The sequence below is a fragment of the Oryx dammah genome, unplaced genomic scaffold (assembly GCF_014754425.2).
Source record: "Oryx dammah isolate SB20612 unplaced genomic scaffold, SCBI_Odam_1.1 HiC_scaffold_12, whole genome shotgun sequence".
Lineage (NCBI taxonomy): Eukaryota > Metazoa > Chordata > Mammalia > Artiodactyla > Bovidae > Oryx > Oryx dammah.
Genome location: NW_024070196.1, coordinates 52,110,708 through 52,130,804, shown reverse-complemented (window position 1 = coordinate 52,130,804; position 20,097 = coordinate 52,110,708). Strand labels below are relative to the sequence as shown.

General features: G+C 40.6%; 2 protein-coding genes and 1 non-coding gene across 6 annotated transcripts in view; all 3 read left to right on the top strand.

Annotated features, from left to right (window-relative positions):
* Window positions 1-827: 827 nt before the first annotated feature.
* Window positions 828-14,130, top strand: DENR (density regulated re-initiation and release factor). 2 transcript variants are annotated; one of them, XM_040250767.1, is made up of 8 exons: window positions 828-1,033; window positions 1,825-1,938; window positions 5,652-5,671; window positions 6,356-6,440; window positions 8,344-8,427; window positions 11,443-11,559; window positions 12,291-12,430; window positions 12,538-14,130. In XM_040250767.1, exons 2-8 carry the CDS (start codon window positions 1,833-1,835, stop codon window positions 12,580-12,582), a joined length of 597 nt encoding a protein of 198 aa, XP_040106701.1. In that variant the 5' UTR covers window positions 828-1,033; window positions 1,825-1,832; the 3' UTR covers window positions 12,583-14,130. The 2 variants fall into 2 exon arrangements, with proteins under 2 accessions (XP_040106701.1, XP_040106702.1); XM_040250768.1 differs by having other exon boundaries at window positions 915-1,095.
* On the top strand, window positions 10,332-10,461 carry LOC120871687. Its single transcript, XR_005723108.1, has one exon. It is a non-coding gene; the product is annotated as a small nucleolar RNA SNORA70 (small nucleolar RNA).
* A 2,977-nt stretch (window positions 14,131-17,107) lies between the features above and the next one.
* Window positions 17,108-20,097, top strand: part of CCDC62 (coiled-coil domain containing 62) — a 38,855-nt gene continuing 35,865 nt past the window's right edge. The window contains exons 1-3 of one of the 3 annotated variants that reach the window (XM_040250664.1): window positions 17,120-17,273; window positions 17,703-17,861; window positions 19,606-19,798. In XM_040250664.1, coding sequence (XP_040106598.1) covers window positions 17,787-17,861; window positions 19,606-19,798 — 268 coding nt within the window. In that variant the 5' untranslated portion in view covers window positions 17,120-17,273; window positions 17,703-17,786. Of the gene's footprint in view, window positions 17,274-17,702; window positions 17,862-19,605; window positions 19,799-20,097 lie in introns of all 3 variants that reach the window. The other 2 variants (XM_040250662.1, XM_040250665.1) reach the window with 2 other exon arrangements.

Below are 20,097 nucleotides of genomic sequence, written 5' to 3'. Positions count from 1 at the left end.
ACTACAGCTACTCCCTATACTGAGCCCTGAGGAAACTCAGGATGGGAAAACACAGGATATTGGTAGCTGAGGTGTATATTAAAGGAAAGATTTCAGGAAGTCCAGACTCCTGCATCTACTCATACACAGAAAAATCACTTACTTTCTTTACTTGACATACCTGATTTTCTTTAATTAACAATAATCTTTTGGTTTTCAGACTACCTGCTCCTTGCGGCAAAATTCCTATATATCCTGGCTTCTGCCCTCCCCAGAACAGTTCTCTCAGGGTTAACTTGAGACGCTGCCTCCTAGGCTTGAAGCCCTAAAATTCCAGCCAAGTAAAACCTAACTCTCAATCTTGAGGTTGTGAATACTTTTTTAGTCTACAGTGACGTGGGACAGTTTAATTCCAATTTAAAACACATATAAGCATCAGTAAACACCAGGAAGCTGTGAAAATAGTTGTCAGGTTGGTGAGATTGCAGGGCAATGAGAAAAATGGAATAGCATTGACAGTGTCTTTTTAAAAAGAATTCCGCCAATATAGGGTAGGGCGTTGAAATTAAACCAAACACATTTTCCAGTTGCAATCTCCCCGCGGAGGAATGACATCCAATAGGTTGGAGGTTAGTCAGGACTGAAGGATGCACTCCAGACCCCAGGGCCACGGCCACGTCCCCGCCTCAGCAGTAAGCAGTAAGGAGTCTTCGCTTTCCAAAGAGCGCCCCCTTTCGCGCCGCGACCGCGGACCACCCACCCGCTCCCACAAGTAACGAGCACCGCCTACTGGCTGTCAGCCTCTAGGCTGCTTGGACCCGCCCCTGAGTGAAATGCGCATGCTCTCCAATTCCTCCCCGCCCCAGCCTTCAGGCTTCTCGCGACAGCCGCCCGGCGGCCACTGAGTCTCGCGATAAAGGCTTATTGTCTCGCGGGACCGCCGCTGGTAGACGCGCTCTCGGGCGGCTCTGGCTGGGGAAGAGGAGTCGCATGTGTCGCTTCAGCTGGCGGTAGTGGCGGGAGCGGAGGCGGCGGAGGCTGTGCGACCGCCTGGGTAATAACCCCTCGTGCCTCTCCCGCTTCGGAGAAGCTTGTAGACAGCGTGGGGAAGCTGAGGTGCTGTCCGGCGGAAGGGGGCCGGGCCGGGCGCCTCCACACCCCCGCCCACATGGGCCGCTCTGGTGTCCCCGGGGTTGCCCCTTTCGCTTCAGGTCGCGCCCTCACACCTGACCGCTCTTGTCGCCTTAGTCCTCTTGCATTCTGCTCCTTTCTGGTTCTTTTGCCCGTATTCTTGTCTCCTCAGACTCTGGTCTCCGTGCCCTCTCCCACTTCCATCCCCTCTCCCGACTCTAAAGCGTCCCTTTCTTGGCATCCAGCCGCCCCCACACCCTGCACTCTGGGCGCCTCCGGCGACCCACCCCTTCTTCACCCCCTCTTCGTAGGTTTTCCCAGCTGCTTCGTGACCTTTCTCTGCTGTTGTACTCTGCATCCCTTCAGAATCACCCCCTAAACCTTGTGCCTCGCCTCCCCCGAGGTCACTATCCCCATCCTTTTTTCCCGTTGCTGCTGCTTCCACCGGTGCCCCCCCCGCCCCGCCCCTCATTGTCATGGTCCATTTGCTATGAATCTCACTGTTGTCGCTCGCTTTCCTGTAGACCTGGAAAATGGTGTGCCCAGAATTACTCATATTTTATGAATCCGGCTTCTTACCTTTCATTCAGCAGAGAATTGAAACAGATTTAGGGGGGAGGGATTTCTACTGGAACACAAGGCTACACCTGAACAGTGTTTCTCTCAGGGCCTTGGTGCCAAATAGTGAAGCTGTGTTATTTTCTTTTCTGACAGGTTTTGAAATGGCTGCTGACATTTCTGAGTCCGGTGGGCATGATTGCAGAGGAGACCAGAGGAGTAACACCAAGTTAGATGCAGATTACCCACTTCGAGTCCTTTACTGTGGAGGTAAGTGTTGGAAGGCAGAAAATGGCTTTTACTCACCGTATTTTTATACGTTATCATCAGTGGCTTCACATTTGGTCCAAGTAATTTTTTCATCTTTGTCATTTGGTGAATCTTTAATTGGGAGTTGGGGAAGAGGAGGCATGGATGAACAGATTTTCCCAACCTGTGGGACTTGTGTCTTGCTACTTGGCCTGGAGAAATTTTCAGTCCAGTTGGAATAGACATGTGTAAATAGATTATTCCAGCCCAAAGTAACTTTCCAGTCTGGCCGTTAAAGTTGGGCTTCTTGTAAGATAATTGACTCTTAGGGATGACTGGATGAGGGAGTGGGAAAATGCATCCTAGATGAAGTGAATAGCTGTGTAAGGAAAAGCTTGTCTGTGGAGAAATAAGCAGTTTTGTATGAGTATAGTGTGTAGTGTAGGAATAGTGTCATAACAAGTGGAAGATGATGAGACAGTGATGCACAATAGGACAGTTGATTAATAAAATGTGGATCAGGGTTTTTTTTTCCCTTTGAGTGTGTTTCCTCATTTTCAATTCAGAAATATTTGTTAATTGGAAATAACTCATTTTACTAGTGTCTTGAAAAGGTTTGGAAAAATTTGAAGACATACGACAGTAAAGGGCAAGTAAATATTATCTTTTTCAGTAAATATTTTTGGCCACTTACTACGTGCCTAACTGTTTTGTGTGCTGGAGACTGAATAATGAATAAGTTAGGAGAAGTCATTGTTCTTGTGGACCTTACCTTCTGTGAATGTAATAGAGATTTCTTCCGGAATTTAAGTACTATAAAAGGAGACGTGATGTCACTGAGTTGAAAAATTGTATCGACTCATCATTTATTTACTATCTTTGATTAAGAAAATAAAATGAGTATAAAATATGCCAGAGAGTAGTCGGGGGAACTTTATGTAAGGTTGACTTTGGAGTCATGGACCAGGGTTTGCATCCTTACCTTGGGCATTACCAGCCGCTCCTGCTTTATTCTAGCTCTGTGACCTTGGGCAAGTTAACCTGATTTCACTAAGGGTTATAGGTCTGTTTCTTAAGGTCTGTAAAATAAAGATGCTGATTACATCTGAAGTCAGATAATTCCTATAAAGCTGGTTCAGCAATGAATACAAAACATAATACAGTAAGTGCTCTTATTAAAAAAGTATACCGGTTTAGTTTATTCATTCTTGCTTGTCAGATGTAGTTATGAGTTACCGTTCTTTGTATCCTAATTCAGTGAATCTAAGTCTCCATATGTTATAAGATGCACCATTATTTTAGGTTCCACTGAGAAAGAAAAATTTTTTAAGATTGATATGCCATAATTATGGGATGCATCCCTATAAAAGTGAAAAGAAGAAAGAATTAATGAAATACAGTATATGAAAGCCATCCTCTTCAATTGCTTATGTCACTCCTGAGATGGCTTTGAATAACTGCACTAAGTATGCATCTAACCCAGTGATATTTCACCAGTAGTCACCAGAGGTCCCTAACCTTTTTGAGAAAGGTTTATTTTTATTTCCCTAGTTTGTATTAATATTCCAGGCCCTAGGATGGAGACAGGATTACCTTTTCCTCAAGGAGTTTAAAGTCTAGTTGTAGGAGAAGGACTTAGGGAATATTCAATGGTAAATTAAATAGTACTGACCAGAGCTATGAATTAGTATTTTAGGAAAAAGAGGGATCTTTGTTTGAAGGGAAGCTGGGAAAGTGAAGTGAGAAACCTTATGTAATAGGTAGAATTTGCAAGGAAAGGTGGGAAGGTGAAGTCAGTCAGTCGTGTCTGACTCTTTGTGACCCTACGGACTGTAGCCTACCAGGCTCTTCCATCCACGGGATTTTCCAGGCAAGAGTACTATGGGGGCAAGGTTTAATATGGTATTTTCAGGGTAGAGGGGGAAGAAAAGGAGCTAATTGGTGCAGAATGCTGGTTGAAATATAGTGAGAAACAAGGGTACGTGGGATGGGGTCGTTTCCAGGGAGACATTTGTCTACAGCACTGAGACTTCAGAATCTGAAGTCAGTCTGAGTTTGAATCCTGGCTTAGCCAGGATTGGCCAAGCCAGGCCAGTGACCTTGGCCAGTTCCTCATGCAGAAAATGGATAACAGAGCCTACCTCAGCGGGCTGTTGAAAAGAATAAAATAATGCTTCCAAAGGCCCCATCTCCTAATAACACCACATTGTGAATTTTGAGGGGACACAGACATGAAGACCATAGCAGAAGGTTTCATGGATGATGGACTTTGTCCTTCATATCTCATCAGCAGGTACATAATAAGATCAGGTTGTTAGTGATGTAAAGCTGGTGACTGCTCAGTATTTTCATTGAAGAGCTATAGTTTACAAATAGTAAATCATCTGTGGAGGAAAATTGACTCAAATAATGTGGAACTTGGAAGATTTGTCCAACTTTTTTCATCATATTAGAATTTTGCTGAGCTGAATATTATTTGAAATGGTGTACAAAGTTTTATGGTTTTAGGGTTTGCAATAATGGTATTTAACCTGTAATTATATCCTGAAAGTGTGGCTGAATATTTGTTCCTACTAGTGATTGAACTTGAACTGTGAAGATTAGAGAGCTCTGGTTAAGCAGACAGAGCTTTAGTGGGAAACTCTAAACTGAAATAAAGAGATGGTGCATTTTATCGAATAGTTTCTGCCACATTACCACTTTTGTCATTGGATGAGCTATTTAACCTATTTCAGGGCTTCATCTATAAAAGACTGATGGGCTGGTACACAGCTGCATTGCCTTGATAGGTTCTGTGATCTAATTAAGTAAACCAGCATGAGCTTCAGAAACAGACCAGGGTTCAAATCTTGTTCTAACCAGATGCAAATGAATTACTTGTTCTAAGTCTCATTTTTCTCAATCATAATAAACATATGGTAGTTCTTACCTTATCAGTTGTGATGATGAAACATGATACAAAGTATAACAGAGTGCCTGGGATGTGCCCAGTAGATGGTAATTGCTGTTACTAGTAATGGTGTACTACCCGTCCTCTCCCTCACAAGCCTCAAGGTGTTGGGGCCACTGAACCAGTCCATTCCTCACCTTAAAAATTAAAATAAGCAGTTGACCCAGTAATAGAGTTATAGTTAGAATTGGGAAACTTGAGTTTTTCTAGTCCCTTAGCCTTTGCAGGCTATCTAGTGACAAGACTGAACCAACCTCCCTTTGAAGGAAGGAAATTCAGTTTCATGATCTTGTATAGCATAACATGAAAAGAAGAGGAAAACTGTATTGCAAAGAAATGGTAGCAGAGGTGCTGCTGAAGTCTGTAAATGTGTTAGTATGAACGGAAATTAGCGGCTGTTTTAGTGAAGTTATCAAAAGAAATAACCAGCTCCATTTAAGCTTTGTGCATGGGTAATTGTTCCCATCCTAGCTTAGTTTCTAACCCATTGAAGTGGTTGTGGTAAAAACCGTAAGACATGCCAGATAGTATAGTTTGATGTTTTAGCAACTGAAGGAGACATTGTTCTTTAGATCAAAAAAACAAATCAAGATAGTATCTCTATTAACCATGTGCCATTAACCTCAAAAAAAGCACATGATGGGGGTAGTATTTGAAAAGTGGTATAGAAAAGTTATAAGGAAAAATAGAAATGAAGCATTTTGTCAAATTAAAAATAAGTCCTGTGTGTGTGTACTTATTTATTTATTTATATTTTCAACTCTTTTTCTCTCCATTTCCCCAGTCTGTTCATTACCAACAGAGGTAAGTTCTTTTCAAATTCTTTTTTTTTTTTTTTTAATTTGAGGTCATTGATTTTATAGCTAGCTTGGGAACTTCATTTTGTTATTTTTCATTTTCTGTTATTTGCTGGCAGAGTTTTAACCTTTTATAGAGAACTTTGGTTTAGAATGATTTTATGGTCCTACAAATTGTTTTTTTTTAGACTTTGAGTCGTATGTGTGCATCTTTTGCACTTGGCTATACATAGTTTGGATTTTTGCACAGAACTCATGGTCAGCCAATAAAACAAGAGTAACCTTAAAGTCAAAGTTTAACATCCAAACAGAGAAGAGAAAGCATAAATTATGTGTAAGGCTTTCTGTTGATAAGCTTCTAAGTCAGGCTCTGTGGGCAGATCATAAAAATGAGACGCCTATATGCCTGAAGCAAGAAATGCTGTGGTTATTTTTGTCTGTTTCCTCCTTTTTCTAATGGCCCTTCTGTTTGTTGGAGAGGAAATAAATTGCTACAGTGAGGAGGTGTGTTTTAATTTTTAATTTCTTATGGGACATTTCCTGTTTGAATACAGATTTTCTGTGGATGCGACATTAGGTGGGAGTAGTTGATTTTATCATTCTATAAATAGCAAGCACAGGGAATGATTTTTTAATTAAAATGATTAAAAATATACTGTTGTGACTCAGTTTGTTCTTTTCCCCCCTCCAGTACTGTGAATATATGCCTGATGTTGCTAAATGTAGACAATGGTTAGAGAAGAATTTTCCAAATGAGTTTGCAAAACTTACTGTAGGTATGAACATTTTTTTTTCTTTGATAAAAGCCTGTACACCTGAAACAGATGCACGTAGGGCATTATTTTAAAGATACAAAAGTCCTCTAGTGGAACAGAATTGTATCACTCTATATATCTATTGACTTTAAAACTGTTTCAAGTTCTTGGATTAATTAAGATTTCTTACATAAAATCATGGACCACTTCATGAGTCTTATCTGGATAGGATAGGGGTCAAAATATCAACTTTCTTATATAAAGAGTAAATGATTTAGGGACATATATTTTCACTCATTTGCTTAACAAATTATTTCTTGTATGCTTGCTGTATGCTACACACTCTTTTAGATGCTGAGAATAAAGCAGTAAACAAAAGACCTGGTCTTTGGAAATTATATTATAGAAGTAGAGACAAAATAAGTAAAACAAGACAAATGAAATAAATACATTAAATTATGATAAGCAGGGAATGGAAAGATAAGAATTTTGGGGGAGGGAATTTGAAATCTTGAAAGATTTTGCTGGAAAGATGGCATTTGAAAAAAGACCTAAAATAAATGAGGGAGAGAGTCCTTTGAATATCTGGGTGAAGAATTTTCCAGGCAGATAGCACAACCAGTGCAAAGGCCCTGAGGCAAACACTTACCACATACAGCATATTTAGAAAACAGCAAGGCAGCCTTTTTTTTTTTTTTTTGCTTTGGTGGGAAGGTGGTCAGGGGAAGGTAGGAGATGAAGTCAGAGAAGTAACAAAGGACTATGTCTTAAAGAGCAAGTCTTGGCTTTTCTGAGTGAGATGAGAAGCCTTTGGAGCAGTTTGAGCAGAAGAGTGATGATAAGGTCTGACTTTTGTTTCAGCAGCATCTTTGGCTGCTATGTTAAAAATAGACTGAAGAGAGACTTCCCTGGTGGTCCAGTGGTTAAGACTGGGCTTCCAGAGCAGGGATGTAGGGGTCTCGGATTCAATCCCTGGTCAAAGAACTAAGATCCCACATGCTGCATGGCGTGGCTTAAAAAAAAAAAAAAAGACTGAAGAGAGGCATAGGCAGCAAAGCAGGGAGATCAAGTAGATGGCTCTTGCAGTGATTGGGTCAGGAGGATGACCACCTAGTCCTGGATGGTAGCAGTGGGGTGGTGAGAAGTGGTCAGGTTCTGGACATGTTTTGAAGGTAGAGCTGACAGGGTCTCCTGATGTGTTGCATGTGGGATGTGAGGAAAAGGGCCAGCTAGACTTCTGACTGACGCAACTAGAATGGAGTTGCTGTTGCCAAAGGTAAGGAAAACTGCAGAACAGATTTCCTCAATTAACAAGTTGATGGCTTTTCTTACAAGACTGGTAAAAATGAAGGCAGTAGCAGAAGAAGGGAAACCCTGGGCCAGAAACAGGGCTATCGAAGTATACCCAATGTTATACTGCTATTTGCTGCTTTGATTTTCAGATAGTTTTCCATGCGGCACAACCCCTGAGACAACATGGTCCGTCTGTGATTGGATAAGCACCCTCAAATCTGATGTGACAGTCAGTCTGCCTGGTGGGCCCTGAACATGTGACTTGCCTAGGACGTATCTTCATATTAAGGACCAGGCTTTCTGTTAACAGAATCAGTATGCTTGATGCTAAACACTCCTGTGGAGTCTTGAGGGTTTTATGCTACTTTAATGTGGCTTCTGTCACCATACACTTACCATAATGACTTCAGAATCAGGCCTGATAGGAGTCCAGGAATATAATCACTGACTTTATAAATGTCACACTCATTTATTGGTAAAATACCTTATTTGTCTTTAAAGGTATTATCCTTCAATTAAAAAACAAATAAATTTTAAAAAATACTTTATTCTGTATGAGGTTTCTCAGGGGTAATTTCATGTTAATATGAAGTGATGTCAGTGCTTATAAGGGTTTTGTTTTTACATCTAGAAAATTCACCCAAACAAGAAGCTGGAATTAGTGAGGGTCAAGGAACAGCAGGGGAAGAGGAAGAGAAGAAAAAACAAAAGAGAGGTGAGGCGTGATTTGACTTACACAAACATACTGCTAGAAGAGGGCTTCCCAGAAAGCTCAGAATCCACCTGCCAACACAGGGAACGTGGGTTCAATTCCTGGGTTGAGAAGATCCCCTTGAGAAGGAAATAGCAATCCATCCCAGTATTCTTGCCTGGGAAATCCCATGGACAGAAGAGCCTGGCAAAAAAGTTGGACACAACTTAGCAACTAAACAACAGCAACCACTAGAAGAAATAAGTGAAAGTATTCCCAAACTGAATAACATCTTCCTGTTACTGCCTTCTATGTGAATACCATACAGAGGGGTATAGGATTGTTCTCAGGATGACTGGATTTCCTGTGATTTGCTCTATCAGTAAATTGGACCCAAGGAAACGTGCTTCATTTGCCATGTATATACATAAAAAGCAGCCAGCCAGCTTGTTTATGACTTAAAAACTGTTACCTTATAAAAATATCTGTGTATTCTATTTAATTAGAGTGAGGACATTTATAAAATATTTTGTTCTCTCCTTATTTTTGTCAGCTCAGTTGAATTTTTCTTTTTACAACTGATGAATATACTTGTCTACCTCTCCTTCTAAAATGAATTTCTTGTGCCTTGTATCCTATCCCTGCCTGTTTCTTCCTGAATTAATTCTCCCATGACTAAAATTAGCTTATAAATATTTTCTAGGACTTAGCATTAAAAACAAAAACATTCCCCCAAGAACTCGTGTCTCTCTTTGCCATATTCTCCTCCCCATTCCCTTCTTAGCTAGACTTCCTTGCTAAGACTTGACTCAGCTAGCCTCCTTTCAGTTCAGTCATTGAGTCTTCACTCCTCAGTCTATCCTCACCTGGCTTTCATGCCACTGAAACTCCTGACCAGGGTCACACATGGCTGGGGGGTTGCTCAGTGGTGAGAGAGCGTCTGAGTGCTCCCTTCCTGAAGTGTTGTGCTTGCTTCTTCTTTCTGCTTTCCTTCCTCCTCAGGTTTCTGTGCAGACTTCTCCCTTCTGTCCCTTTAAAAAATGGTGTTTCCCAGGACTCTGTGCACTTACCTTCTCATTCTGCATATCCTCCCTGGATGATTCTTCTGCATCCTTAACTATTGCCCCAACTCTGCACTTAGAACTCCCAAATCTAGTCCTGGGTCATGTTTCTAGACTAGAAATGCGCATGGTCCCATAGGCACTTCAAACACAGCACTTCCAAAGTAAACTTACTTAAGTCCCAAATCTGCGTCTTCTGTTTTTTGATTAACACGACAGCACAGTTTATCCAGTCATTTGAGCCAAAAACCTGAGAGCTGTCTTGGCTTCTTTCTTTTTGCCTCTTTGAATCAGTTCTGAGATCTCGTCTCCTTCCTCTGTTTATTCTGTGCCTAGTGGCCATTGCTGTTGCCACTGCTTTATTTAGATTTTGATTCGTTTCTGCCTGAACTAATGTAGAAGCCTCCTCAGTGGCCTCTCTTTCATTGCTCTTCACAGACCCACCCTCCACACGGTATGATGATCTTGACAGACCATAAATCAATGATTTCACTCTTGCATAGTCACTTGTTTGCTGGGTTCTTTTCTTTGCAGTATAACAGAGCTTGATGTACTAGTCCTTAAAGTGAAGTGAAGTGAAGTCGCTCAGTCTTGTCCGACTCTTAGCGACCCCGTGGATTGTAGCCTACCAGGCTTCTCCGACCATGGGATTCTCCAGGCAAGAATACTGGAGTGGGTTACCATTTCCTTCTCCAGGGAATCTTCCCGACCCAGGGATCGATCCCGGATCTCCCGCATTGGAGGCAGACACTAACCTCTGAGCCACCAGGGAAGCTAACCAGGGAAGTCCTTAAATGACTGGTATATAATCTTTGCCTATCTGGCTCTCTTTCCTACATATCATAAGCTTCCTTCAGACAAGTGTATTTGCAGCCAATTAAGCCAACCATGCTCTTTTCCCCGTGGCGCTCAGTGTGCAGTGGTTGTGAACAGCACACTACCTCCTCTGTAGTGTATTCAGCTTGTGTCCTGTATGAGTCGCCCTAAGGAGACAGCCCTTTCCAGTGGACACTCGCATCCGCCCTAATGAGACCAAGTGCCTATGGGACCACCCCAGTTTAGGCTCCAGACAAGTATGTGAAGTGCCTTTGGAAAGCCCCAGGACACAGTGGCCAGGGTCCACATTGGTCAAGTTGCGATGTCCATCCATACCAAGCTGCAGAATAAGGAGCATGTGATTGCGGTGCTGTGCAGGGCCAAGCTCAAGTTCCCTGGGTGCCAGATGATCCACATCACCGAGAACTGGGGATTTACTAAGTTTAATGTGGATAAGTTTGAAAACATGGAGGCAGAAAAGCGGCTCGTCCCAGATGGTTGTGGGGTCAAGTACAACTCTAACCATGGCCCCCTGGACAAGTGGCGGGCCCTGCACTCGTGGGAACCTTGGCACTGTCTTTTCCTTACTACGCCAACCAATAAATCCTACTTTCCTGTTACACACACCGAAAGACAAAGTGTAGTTCTCAATTACAGCATCCTTTCTTGTCTCTGTACTCGTTTCCTTTTTTATATCCCCACCAGCCCTTTTCCCTTCAAATGGACTTACTCTGCAGGCACTTAGATGCCACTTTCTCTGGGAAACTTTTTCTGTCCTCTGGAAATAGAGTAAGCCGTTCCTCTGCAGAGCTTATGGTAGTGCTGTGTTCGTGGATCCTATTTCAGTATAGACCAGATTGCTGTAATTTAACCTGTTGTCTCCTTGCCCTGGACTGAGAGCCTCTGGAGGACAGGGGCTGTGTTTTTGTTCTCTTCCTCTTTGTGTCCTCAGCCCTTAGTGCAGTGCATAGCACATACTACTTAATATGTATTGACTGAATGAATACTCACGCCTGTGTTCATATTAATCATGAATTTTGTATTAGAAAAAGAAACTCTAGAAATTAATATTTCATACCTTTTGAAAATTAGTATATTTAAAGATAGTATTCTCTATTTATGATAAAACAACTAATCCTGAACTGTTTCTTAATAAATAAAGGTGGAAGGGGTCAAATAAAACAGAAAAAGAAAACTGTACCACAAAAGGTTACGATAGCCAAAATTCCCAGAGCAAAGAAGAAATATGTAACAAGAGTGTGTGGCCTTGCAACTTTTGGTGAGTTCAAGCTTAAGTATGTTTAAAATTTGTGAATTTTATTCATTAATTCATTTCATTCTCTCTTTTTAATCTAGTATGAAAATTTTACAGTTCTGTTTTTTGCTAAGAAGGATACAAGATGAGATTTTGGATTTCTAACTATAGTCAAACTTAAAATCTTAAAAATCTTTTGCAGAGGTGACTGGTTTAACTTTTTCCATTCCACAGTTTCTGCTTGTGCATGTTGTATCTAGAATGAGGGCTGGACAGGTTTCCCTTTGAGGTCTACCAGCACTGCTCCTCTTTCCCTCCCTGTCTCAGTAGCCAAACAGTTGCAAAATGACCTGTCCCCTCTGGATGACAGTAGAGGGTGAGGGAAGGTGGTTAGTGGTGGAGTGTCTTCCTTTGTAAAAAGGGATAACCACAAGAACTTCGTTTACTTGGAAGTGTATATGTAATGTTGGAATTCATGTGTTCCTGGATTTATTTTGGTCTTACTATATGAATCAGGAATAGTATGGATGATCTTATTTTTATGTACTGAGGCTTTATCTGACCTTAAAAATGTTACATTGTTCAGATGACTGCCTATGAGTAGTTTGTAATTACTGTTCTGAAAGGAACATGAAACCCATTAATATGATCTGTTTTATGAATTTAAAATGAAGATTAAATTTCAAAATGGAAAAATATCTTTGACATATGATTCCAATTATAGTCTCACTGTTATCTTTTTTTTAAAATAACAGAAATTGATCTTAAAGAAGCACAAAGATTTTTTGCTCAGAAATTCTCCTGTGGTGCCTCAGTAACAGGGGAGGATGAAATCATCATTCAGGGAGACTTTACAGATGATATTATTGATGTCATTCAGGAAAAATGGCCAGAGGTGAGTATTTGGAACCTGTGCATCTATAGAAGTAAGTTACTAAAGCAGTTGCTTCCATGTTAGTTGCTAAGCACAGCTCATTAAATGTAATTATTTGTGTTTTATAGGTGGATGATGATAGCATTGAAGATCTTGGAGAAGTGAAGAAGTGATTTTGAAAATGTGTCTGTATTTAATGATCTGAACTGATTGTTGATGTGGCCAAAGGGAGAGAGGCCTTTTAAAAATATATATATTTATCCTACAGTAAAACTGTAGCCTACCCCTCACCCTTGGAATTTTCACTGTTCTGTACAAGGCTGCTTGTTTTTTGGTGTGTTTTTTTTTTTTTTTTTTTTTAAATTGCCAAAGTCTAATAAACAGGAGAGACTGTCATGCTTATGCATGAGATAGAATGTAGTCAAATAAAAATTTTTGGTCATTTGGTACTGATTTTTCTCTTTCTTTTTAACTTTATTTTTGGAAAAACTAGATTTTCTGTGGAAAGCTTTTCTGTTGATTATTTTTAAATACAATTTAATCAAAAATGATTTTTTTTATTTGAGTGATATTTTAAAGATTTGAATTTGGCTTTATCACCAGTAATAACTGTCTCCTTGCTTATTTGGTGTGGTAGTTTTGAGATGCTTGAGTATCTCATGGATGTATGGTTGAATTTGCTTCATGGTCACCAACCAAGTTCACTTTGTGGGCATATTAACATATTGTTGGTAACAGCTGTTTGAGCTGTTGTGGAGATTATTTAGAAAAGTATATTAAAAGCCTTAAAACCATCTGCACTGTTTGACCCACTTCTTTGGCATTATCCTAAAGATATAATGGCTTGCTTAAAACTATGGATGAGGGTGGATCACAGTGCTACTCATAATATTTAAAAAATTGCAAATGATTATAAATGCAACAGTGGAAATGGTTAAAGAAATGATGGTGTGTCATATGGTAGGATATTTGCATATATTTTAAAATACTTTCTAAGAATACTTGGAAAGGTGTTTGATAATGCTAAGTAGGTCAGACACCCAAGTCCATTTTATACATTATTTTCATCGTCTTGAGTGGACAACCATTCAGAGAGCCTGAGTTCTTGTTCTGGCTGTAAATTTATGTGAGTGAAATTCTTCTAGTCACTTGAAAATAATATACAGCATTGCTCAGTATAGTCTGGGAAGCAGCAATTGAAATGTGTTTTTCTCAGAAGAGAAGCAGTGACAGTGAATCTTAATGAATATATTAAATGAATTTAAACTGTTTATAAATGTCCTAAGTCTGGTGCTACAAATTGCAAAGAAGACTAAGTGGTATTTTAAGTTGCTGTCGACACCTTTAAGAAAGTTAGAACCCATTGTCTGTTGCCACACAGAATACCATCTTGAATGAATGAGTGGGGTTTTTGAGTATTGAAACATTAGGAAGAATGTATAAATAAAGATGTAAATTAAGAAAATGAAATTCTGCATTAACTGTGAGTTTAGTTAAATAAAATTATCTAATGAAGCAAATTTATCCATTAAGACCACTTGATATGTGTTATGTATGTATTCTGTTGGTGCTGGAAGATGTCTGTGTGCTTGTATCAACACACGTGACTTCATGTAAAGATTCTTAATGTTCACAGTTCTTGGCAAATGCAGTTTCAGTCCATTTATAGCCACAGTGGATGTTACTGCAGGAAAATGCAGGATTAAAACTGTCCTTGTGTATATGTGTGAATCTTTTTCTTTGACTTGAAATTTAAAATGCAACTGTTTAATCTCTGATTAAAACCTATTGTTCAAGGGGAATTCTGTGGCCGTCCAGTGGTTAGGACTCAGCATTTTCACAGCTGTGGCCTGGGTTCAATCCCTTGTCAGGGAACTAAGATCCCACAAGCCTCATGGCATGGCCACACACACACACACACACACACTATATATATATATATATATATATATAGTTCAAGGACTGAGTTGAATTCATACATTCTATGTATACTTTTATTATGTAAATACTTTCACAATCTAGTATTTTTAGCAAAAAGAATAAACAGCCTTATATGTGTAAGAGATTTACAGTGATTAAGCTGGTAACTTCAAATACAAATATAGTTTTGGTATGTAGTGTCTTATTTTTAAAAAACATGCTGGCAATATATGGTTTTAAATTCCTTTTTAGTTGTTAAATAGTTGTTAAATAACATTAAGTCAGCTGTCACTTAGGTATAATTCATGGTAGCTTTCTCATTCTTAAAAATTAATAACAATTTTTTAAAAACAATTTATACCTTTTAGATTCTGTTATTTACTAAATGCCTTTACTTAGAAAATATGGTAGAGAAACTGGAATGAGTCTGTAGAGTTCATCAATTTGAATTAGTGTATAACTAGATGCTGTTTAATTATATTTTCTCTTTAAAGATTTTTTTACCTTAAAATAGTAAGATTTTTGATTTGCAACTAGTCATAATAACGCTCTTATCCACATTCAATTGGTACTTAGCAACCATAACTCATAAAAATGAGCCTCATTTCTTACTGCTTGGTATACTTGTACCTTTAAAGTGAATATTAGGCATATGATTGCCTGGTAAAGAATGACATTTTAGGGCTTCCTAAAACTCCCAAATTTCACAAAAGTGAAATTTGAGAAGCATGTAAGTTAAAATTTTCCTCGCTTGGAAAATTGACATTCAACCACATTCCTTTTCATCTTTCTCATTCCGCCACCACAAATTACTGCATAGTCATCTATTGATAGGTCATTTAACAGTTAGTCAGCATTTGCTTTCTTGATTTTTAAACTCTAAGGCATTGTCTTGTTGGTTCTCCTGAACATGAGCCAATCCTAAGGAGACAAGTGTCATCCAAATCAGTAAAATTTCAAGGTAAGATTTTTTTTTTCTTTTTAAAAATGTTGGCAGTGCTGGAACTTCATTGCTGCAAGAGCTTTTCTGTAGTTGAGAGTGCAGGCTATTTTCTAGTTTTGGTTTGCAGGCTTCTCATTGCGGTGGCTTCTCTTGCTGTGGAGCATGTTCTTCAGTGGTGGTGGCTCCCCAGCTCCATAGCACAGGGTTGATAGTTGTGCACAGGCTTAGTTGCTCTGCAGCATGTGGGGTCTTCCCCGAATAGGGATTGAACCTGTGTCTCCTACGTTGGCAGGTGGATTCTTTACCATTGAGCCACCAGGGAAGCTCCAAGATAAGAAATTTAAAATTTGTTTTTTCCATGTTCAGGTTATATTTTATGAACACGAGGACGTGTTTTGCTAATTCACAGTCAACCAAAAGTAAAGTTGAAATACTAGTATGAATTTGTCTTGCCAGCACTGCCATCTTATGGGTTAAGCAGTAGGGGTGGGTGACCAGAGGTTAAATATAATAAGCATTACTTTTTTATAGTCCAGTTCCTATATAATGAGTAAAAAGGGGGAAGGGGTGATTATGGACAGGAGAAGAAAATCTCAACTCAGAACATGGTAAATATTGCCAGGATAAAGTGCCAAGGGTCTCCCCCCATGGTGCACAACCACCCCCTTCCCAGGGGGCAGGACCCTCAGGGTGTGTACCTCTACCCCATGGGGGTACATCATCATTTGACTTACCCCAGGGGGGTGTACACAACCCCCCAAGGGGGACATCACACCTGCTGATTCAATCTGCCTTAGTAAATATAGTGACCCTAATTAAATCAATCTCCTTAATGCGTGTCCAAAGAGGTAAGGTGATTTAATGGGGGGGGGGGGGGGTGTCAGGAAACCTAAGATGTTTCATTGGTTTAATGAACGTTAGGCGATTTAAGGACTTGATTTAACCGGGGGTGAGGGGGAGCGGAGGTGGGTGACAGTATTTGAGGGAGATGATTTAATCAGCGGCAACTCACGTGATTTAGGGTTGCCTTTATTAATATATAGGAGTCACACAGTACAGGGTGTTGACTGAATCAATGGGAATCACCTGACATGATAGGGACTGATTTAAAAATAAGAAGTCATCCAGGGGCTGATGAAATAAGCCCGAGCACCCCTCAAGAGGGACAGCACCATTCCAGGCTGAACAGAAGGGTTGGGTACACGTCCACCCTAAGGTGGCACGTCTACCCCAAAAGGTGCATCTCGTCATTTGATGTACACCACGGGGTGCACGCCCACCCCAATAGATACCCCATTATTTAACAAAAGAGCTACATCAAGGGTTAATAAAATACTGAAACTTTTTCCTCTCCATGATTCTGTTTAGAACTGTCTGCGGGGCTGGTCAGCAATTGACTATCAACCACCAGAGGTGGCGTCTGCCTCCATCATTTGAGTGCCAGGTACTGACTGTTCTCCCTACCCGGGTGTGCAGGGCAGCTAAGGCGACAGCGCTCACAGTTTAGGAGGGAAAGATGCGACTCTGTAAGCAGCTGGTCATACATAGGTCACGACGATGTGGCAGAGACGGCCGTTCATTTGTTCCATCATTCTCTGGGTAGTGGTGAAGGAGCGGTTCTTTGTGGGCCGCGGGTAACGGCTTTTACATCGCCAGATAAACCATTCGAGAGTCTCCAGACTTGCAAGAACAAAATGCCGGGATGGCGGCGCGGCACGCGCCAGGAGGGAGCCAGCCTCCGTGGGGTCTCGCGAGAGCCGGAGCGGCCCCTCGGCGACGCCGTAGGCCGAGCGGGCCGGGCGCGCTCCGCGGGGTTGGCGGTTTGGGGGGGCTGGCTTGGGCCGGCGAGGGCGCGGGGCTCCGGGGCTCGGGGCTCGCCCCCCGCCGCTCCGGGCAGGCGCGCCGATGGCGTTTCTAAGGTGACGCTGCGCACACCGACTGTCTCTGGGGGTGGAGGAAACACCTATGAACCCGTCGGCCTCCTTCCTGGCCGGGCGCCAGGTGAGCGGCAGCCCCTCGGCGCCTCCAGTTTCCGCCGGCTCGTCCCAGGGCGAGCGGAGAGCAGTCCTCTGGGACAACGTGCATGGGGGTTACTCAGGAATCGTTCCTGCTTAAAATGTGAAACAATACCCAGGACGCAGGGGAGCGTCACGTCCGTTTCCTTACCTTAATGAAACAACGTGTTGTTTAGCCCAGGCGAGGTGCTCACTTTTTAACGATATACCAATGGGCATCTGCAGAGTTGTTTGTACACCTGCTCGCTTACCTGCCCTTGCTTCCCAGCCACCTGCGAGTGGAGCAGCGCTGTAATCACCAGTTTTCCCAAAACATCTTGAAAGTAAACTTGCCCAAGATGTGCATGTGTCTGGTCCGTATAGGTTGAGATGAACGTGTTTTGCACACTTGGTCCATTGTTGTTTCCTGTGTTAGAATCCGTGCCCCCGGCTGGCGAGCTCAATGCCCCAAGCAACTGGTCTGCCCAGTGAATATTGGTTGAGTGAATGAGTGAGTGAAATGGCTTACCAAAGACTGGAATTCAAGTTTTATGGCTTGGAATTCCTTGACTTCAAGTTCCATTTTCTGTGTTTAGTAACTAATTCATTCGTCATTATTATTTCTCTACAAATCTTATAATTCAGAAAACAATAATGATGTACATGGGTCTCTGGTAAACAATAACACTTTTTTTTTTAATTGGAGTATAATTGGTTTACAGTATTGCGTTAGTTTCAGTGTACAGCATAATGATTCAGTTTTTTGTTTTTTAGTTCTCTAGTTCTTAGATAGGGACAGTGCCATACTTCAGAATGTGACTTACAGTCTTGCTAATAATTTGTTAATAATAGCTAATGTTTGTTGATCGGTTAGGATGGAACAAAATTTTATTAAGGCAGGACATGAAAATTTTAACATAAAATTTTCTCTGCACTTTGAGCCACACCCTTCTCCCCTTTGGTGTGTATTGTGCATCCCCCTTATACATTAGCTAGATCCCTTTAGAAGACCTAGGAATGCCTGCTTACAAAAAAAAAAAACAATGGTGGTTTTTTTCTTAGAACTAGCAAGCAACTCCTTAGTAGATAGCATTCCTTTTTCAATCATGTAAGGGGTCACAATGACCCACCACTTGCCTTGTCTGTGCAAAACTGAACTTCGTAAAGGTGAGTGTATTATTTTGATATATTTTCAACCCTTTGTCTTGAAAACAGAAACATATGTAACTGGGTTTTGACATTTTACAGGCAGAATGGTTCTCAGAGCTTTTTGAAAGACTGTCTCCCAGGTTATAATCCTCAGGTTGGCTGGAAAAATTTTTCCATTTCTTTTTTAGATTAACTGTTAATTAATTTTTAAAGACACAATAGTGTGTCATTTTTAATGACACAATGGGAAGTGCTTTACAGACCTTATCTTGCCTAATCCACACAACTCTAAGAAATTGAAATAGTGTTACTACCATTTCACAGCAAAGAAACTAAGGTTTAAGAAAGTTAAGTAACTTGCCCAAGGTCTTGGAGCCACTAAGTGGCTCATTCTGGATTCCCACTTACTTGACTGCACTAGACTTTCAAATGATGTATGCTTAAAAGAAATTATTGTAGATAATTTTGTTAGGCATGAAAATGGCATCTTGGTTATATAAAAATGTTCATTTTTAGAGAGGCATACCAAAGTATCTAAAAGTAAAATATATTTTTTATCAACAACAAAAAGAAAAAGGAAAATTGAAACATTGCAAAATTTTTTATAGTAGTAAGACCTAGCTACTGAGCAAATGTGAGTTCATTATACTGTTCTTTTATCTTCTGTGTATGTTTGAAATTTTACCTTTACAAAATTTGTTTTTAAGTAGGTATGTTGAATTTGGACCAGTTATATTTAAACAACACTTACTTCTTGTTTCCCTTTACTTGATTGTTCTAGAATTGCTAGATGGGGGTATAAGATGGGGGATAATATTGTTGATTGATACAAGGAGGGTTGACAGCAAAGGAAAAAAATGCAGAAATGGGTTTATCTGTGATTAACCAATGGAGGTTTTACAGCTGGTCCTGTTCTTTAAGAGTAGTGTGTTTGGTATGACAGAAAATGATAGAGACAGAGTGCATAGTAGATGTTAGCATATGTTAAATATACATAATTTTGCTGCCATGTTATAATCAAGAAATAAAATTTCTTGATTCAAGTTGCTACCTTGAATTGGCAGCAAAAGAAGATACTGAGTTGGCCCTAAAATTCCTTTGGCCAACCCAATATAATTGTTTGGAAAATATACTTTGGCTGATTTATGTCGATGGTTTTATTTTGACATGAATCTACTTTCTATATTTAGAACATCGGGTCAGAGGTTGAGATTTCCACTATTGAGAAACAACGGAAAGAGCTGCAGCTGCTCATTGGAGAGTTGAAAGATCGAGATAGAGAGCTCAATGATATGGTTGCAGTACATCAGAGACAACTTCTTTCATGGGAAGAGGATCGGCAGAAAGTGTTGACTTTGGAAGAACGTTGCAGCAAATTAGAAGGTCAAACATATATTCAGCATCATCCATCTAGCACTGGTACATGCCAGCATACTGAAAGGGCTCATGTGAAAAATAGAGAAGGAACATCTCAACACAGTCCCTGCTGTCCTAGAGTTTAATTGAAGATAGGAGGACTTCATGAAGATTCACAGCAGAACAGACAAACACAATGTGAATTAAAGTAGGGCAAGCAAAGTATTAATACTTAACTGTAGAAAGAGTGCTGGGACAGCTCCAGTAGACAGGGAGGGTCAAGAGCAAACCTGAAGGGAGTTAGTTTTGAGCTAGAATATGAATGA